The sequence below is a fragment of the Oncorhynchus clarkii genome, chromosome 4 (genome assembly GCF_045791955.1).
Source record: "Oncorhynchus clarkii lewisi isolate Uvic-CL-2024 chromosome 4, UVic_Ocla_1.0, whole genome shotgun sequence".
In the NCBI taxonomy this organism is placed as follows: domain Eukaryota; kingdom Metazoa; phylum Chordata; class Actinopteri; order Salmoniformes; family Salmonidae; genus Oncorhynchus; species Oncorhynchus clarkii.
The window spans coordinates 5,071,307-5,076,238 of record NC_092150.1 but is presented as its reverse complement, the minus strand read 5'-3'; the positions used below and the strand labels follow the sequence as shown (position 1 = coordinate 5,076,238).

General features: G+C 48.6%; 1 protein-coding gene across 1 annotated transcript in view; it reads right to left on the bottom strand.

The window, feature by feature from the left end:
- The window catches only part of LOC139407469 (synaptotagmin-7-like), a 120,499-nt gene extending 118,813 nt beyond the window's left edge, over window positions 1-1,686 (bottom strand). Inside the window, exon 1 of the mRNA XM_071151264.1 lies at window positions 1,094-1,686. Coding sequence (XP_071007365.1) covers window positions 1,094-1,686 — 593 coding nt within the window. The remainder of the gene's footprint in view (window positions 1-1,093) is intronic.
- Window positions 1,687-4,932: the final 3,246 nt, after the last annotated feature.

The following is a 4,932-nucleotide window of genomic DNA, read 5'->3' as shown; positions in this document are numbered from 1 at the left end:
GACGGAGACAGTTACCAACCCAGACAGAGAGGGTTACCAACCCAGACAGAGACAGTTACCAACCAACCCAGACAGAGACAGTCACAACCCAGACAGAGACAGTCACAACCCAGACAGAGACAGTTACCAACCAACCCAGACAGAGACTGTTTCCAACTCAGACAGAGACAGTCACAACCCAGACAGAGACAGTCACAACCCAGACAGAGAGGGTTACCAAGTCAGACAGAGACAGTCACAACCCAGACAGAGAGGGTTACCAAGTCAGACAGAGACAGTCACAACCCAGACAGAGAGGGTTACCAAGTCAGACAGAGACAGTCACAACCCAGACAGAGAGGGTTACCAAGTCAGACAGAGACAGTCACAACCCAGACAGAGAGGGTTACCAAGTCAGACAGAGACAGTCACAACCCAGACAGAGAGGGTTACCAAGTCAGACAGAGACAGTCACAACCCAGACAGAGAGGGTTACCAAGTCAGACAGAGACAGTCACAACCCAGACAGAGAGGGTTACCAAGTCAGACAGAGACAGTCACAACCCAGACAGAGAGGGTTACCAACCCAGACAGAGACAGTCACAACCCAGACAGAGAGGGTTACCAAGTCAGACAGAGACAGTCACAACCCAGACAGAGACAGTCACAACCCAGACAGAGACAGTCACAACCCAGACAGAGACAGTCACAACCCAGACAGAGAGGGTTACCAACCCAGACAGAGACAGTCACAACCCAGACAGAGAGGGTTACCAAGTCAGACAGAGACAGTCACAACCCAGACAGAGAGGGTTACCAACCCAGACAGAGACAGTCACAACCCAGACAGAGACAGTCACAACCCAGACAGAGACAGTCACAACCCAGACAGAGAGGGTTACCAAGTCAGACAGAGACAGTCACAACCCAGACAGAGACAGTCACAACCCAGACAGAGACAGTCACAACCCAGACAGAGACAGTCACAACCCAGACAGAGACAGTCACAACCCAGACAGAGAGGGTTACCAACCCAGACAGAGACAGTCACAACCCAGACAGAGAGGGTTACCAACCCAGACAGAGGAAAAAGAAGAAACAGAGAGAGACTCACAGGAAGGACTTGGCATCCAGGCCTCTGTTTTTCAACTGGCCCATCATGTGATCCCAGGAGCCAGGATTTCCTCCTCCTCCTCCTCTTCCTGCTCCTCCACCTCCTCCTCCTCCTCTGTATTGTGAAGTGCCTGCCCCTGCAGGGCTCCCTCGCACCCTCCTGGGACCTCCTCGAGTGCCCCCACCTCCTACCCCACCTCCTATCCCACCTCCTTCACTGCCCCCGCCTCCCCCAGGATGGCCGTGCCCCGGCGGGGTTACCTGGTATAGCTCTCCCAGGCTCTGTGAGGAGGTGGGTGGGAGCTGGGTGAGGCTTGGGGCAGGTGGGTGGATGAATGGCTGCTGGAGACTCTGCTGACGTAGCAGGGTGCGTGGCCGGGCCAGCGGCCCAGCTGAGGGGAGGGGATCCAGGGTGGAGGCAGAGGACAGAGCACCTACTGAGTCTCCAAAGCTGGGAGGGCAGAGCAGCAGGAAGGGGAGGGAGCAAGGGGAGGAGTAGGAGGAGGGAGGAGGAGGAGGAGGGCCGGGAGAAGGAGAGCGGAGGAGGGAGGAGGAGGATGGGAGGGAGAAGGAGAGTTTGGAGAGCAAGGACATGAAAGGTTGAGGGGACAGAGAGATAGACAAGAGTGGAGGAGAGAGAAGGAATCATGAGAGGGGAAGATGTAAGGAGGTACAGGACAGAAGGGAGAAACCGATGTTGGTGGGAGGGGGACAAACGGAAGAAGGGAGAAACCAATGTTGGTGGGAGGGGGACAAACGGAAGAAGGGAGAAACCAATGTTGGTGGGAGGGGGACAAACGGAAGAAGGGAGAAACCAATGTTGGTGGGAGGGGGACAAACAGAAGAAGGGAGTGGCAGTGGTGTTGCGGGAGGAGCCGGGGTGAGGAGGAGGAGGAGAGAAAAAGAGAGCAGGGTGAGACAGCACCAGTAACAGCAGTAGCAGAGATAGCAGTAGCAGAGATAGTAGTAGCAGAGATAGTAGTAGCAGAGATAGCAGTAGCAGAGATAGTAGTAGCAGAGATAGCAGTAGCAGAGATAGTAGTAGCAGAGATAGCAGCACCAGTAACATCAGCAGAGATAGCAGCAGTAACAGCAGCAGAAGGAGCTGCCAGAGCGATAGTCAGCAGGTGTGTGTGTGTAACGTGTGTGTCTGGGCGCCGTGGGTTTGTGGGCGTGGTACGAGTCGGCGTTGGTTGGATCTGAAAGGTCCGTATGGGCATGGTCGAGCACATCTGTTGCGGTGGGTGTGTCGGAGTGTGTGTGTGTGTGTGGCGTCCCAACGTGGCTGACGAAGCTGGCTCTTCGAGACGAATACTTTACGGTTTTGTTCCTCTCTCTCTTCTCAACTTTTAAAAGCACTATATCATCCTTCTCCTTTCTCTGTCTAAATCTATTTCCTCGTTTAAATACAACGCTTCGCCCCTAGAGACATCCTCCCAGCCAACCAACTCCTCAGCCTCTCAACCTCTCCTCTCCTCTCCTCTCCTCTCCTCTCCTCTCCTCTCCTCTCCTCTCCTCTCCTCAGCCTCTCAACCTCTCCTCTCCTCTCCTCAGCCTCTCAACCTCTCCTCTCCTCTCCTCTCCTCTCCTCTCCTCTCCTCTCTTCCACTATCTCTTTTATCTTCTATCTTTTATCTTTCTTCATCTGTTTTCTAGTTGTTCCCTTGCTTTATTAGCAGTACGTCTCAATCAAAACAAGATAGTAGATGATGTTTTAGTTCAGTTATCTATAAACCTATATTACTAGGAGATGCTGGTTTAATTTTTTTCTAGCTCGGTATCCCAAAACGCTCCTTTAAAGTGTTTCCCAACTCTCTAAACGTACTTTCTTCCGCCTTCCCTGACAGAGTCGCACTGTAATCTGAACTGGGTGAACACCGTGCTATTCACATTACTAGGCACTTCGCAGCTGGCTTTATATGCGACTGTACACGGGTCTCTTTCAGACTGCTTTTTAAATCGTCTGGTATTGAACTTATATAACTAGTCAAAAGGGGAAAGGAAAGTCAAAAGGGGAAATTAAATAGTTGAAGAGACCACTTGAAGGGAGATGGAGGCTTTATATAAAGAGTGAGAGAAAGATGGGACCGATAAGGAAGAGAGAAAAAGCGAGCGATGGAGGGAGAGAGAGAAAGAAAACGGGTTGAGACACCAACACAAGAGACACCAACACAAGATACACAGACACAAGAGACACCAACAGAAGAGACACAGACACAAGAGACACCAACACAAGAGACACAGACACAAGAGACACCAACACAAGAGACACCAACACAAGAGACAGACACAAGAGACACCAATACAAGAGACACAGACACAAGAGACACCAACACAAGAGACAGACACAAGAGACACCAATACAAGAGACAGACATAAGAGACACCAATACAAGAGACACAGACACAAGAGACACCAATACAAGAGACACAGACACAAGAGACACAGACACTTATAGCGTCCTGGAAATAGAATCCAATTATAGACAGGGGGCAAAGAGAGAAAGATGAGAGGAGGAGATGAGAGGAGAGAAAGAGGGTAGGAGGTCGTGAAGGAGTGAACGTGTTGCTGAGAGAGAGAGAGAGAAATCATAGACAGCAGGAGATGTGAAAAAGAAAGGGAGGCGAAACGAAAGAGGGTGGAGAAGCTAAATTAACCGTCTCATTTTCTGACACATTGTGATTAGGGTCTAAAACACGTCATTCAGACAGCGAACTCCAGCGCCGCGTCGACGACACACACATCATGTGAAACTCAAACACGCCGTTTTCCATCACACTGTGTTTACAAAGTGTTGAGTTAGATGTTATTTTAACGAGAAACGTACAGAAAAATGTTTTTATTAGAGAGAAGCAGACTGTTTGTGAGTGAGTAACAGACTGTGAGTAACAGACTGTGAGTGAGTAACAGACTGTGAGTGAGTAACAGACTGTGAGTAACAGACTGTGAGTGAGTAACAGACTGTGAGTGAGTAACAGACTGTGAGTAACATACTGTGAGTGTGCAACAGACTGTGAGTGAGTAACAGACTGTGAGTGAGTAACAGACTGTGAGTGAGTAACAGACTGTGAGTAGCATACTGTGAGTGTGTAACAGACTGTGAGTAGCATACTGTGAGTGTGTAACAGACTGTGAGTGTGTAACAGACTGTGAGTGAGTAACAGACTGTAAGTAACAGACTGTAAGTAACAGACTGTGAGTGAGTAACAGACTGTGAGTGAATAACAGACTGTGAGTAACAGACTGTGAGTAACAGACCGTGAGTGAGTAACAGACTGTGAGTAACAGACTGTGAGTAACATACTGTGAGTGTGTAACAGACTGTGAGTAACAGACTGTGAGTAACAGACCGTGAGTAACAGACTGTGAGTAACAGACTGTGAGTAACATACTGTGAGTGTGTAACAGACTGTGAGTGTGTAACAGACTGTGAGTGAGTAACAGACTGTGAGTGTGTAACAGACTGTGAGTGAGTCAACAGACTGTTTGTTAGTGTGTAACAGATTCCATTTGTTTATAGTACAGAACATAATACATTTCCCACTATACCCTCTGTCTTGAGGATATTCTCAATTCGATTGTTATTTTGACGAGAAACGTACGAAAGCAAGTGGTCACATTAGAGACGCTTTAGCAGCAGTACAAATCAAATCGAATCAAATGTATTAATTTAAAACTACTACCGTACTACAGTACTGCATTGATCGCGTGAACGTGTCTTGTTATTGTTATCAGTAATAAACTGCGGTCAGATAAGTATCTCCTATAGAATAATATATTCCCTCTCAGAGTATCCGTTTCATATAAACAAATGACTTTGACCGTTTGCCGTTGTAATAG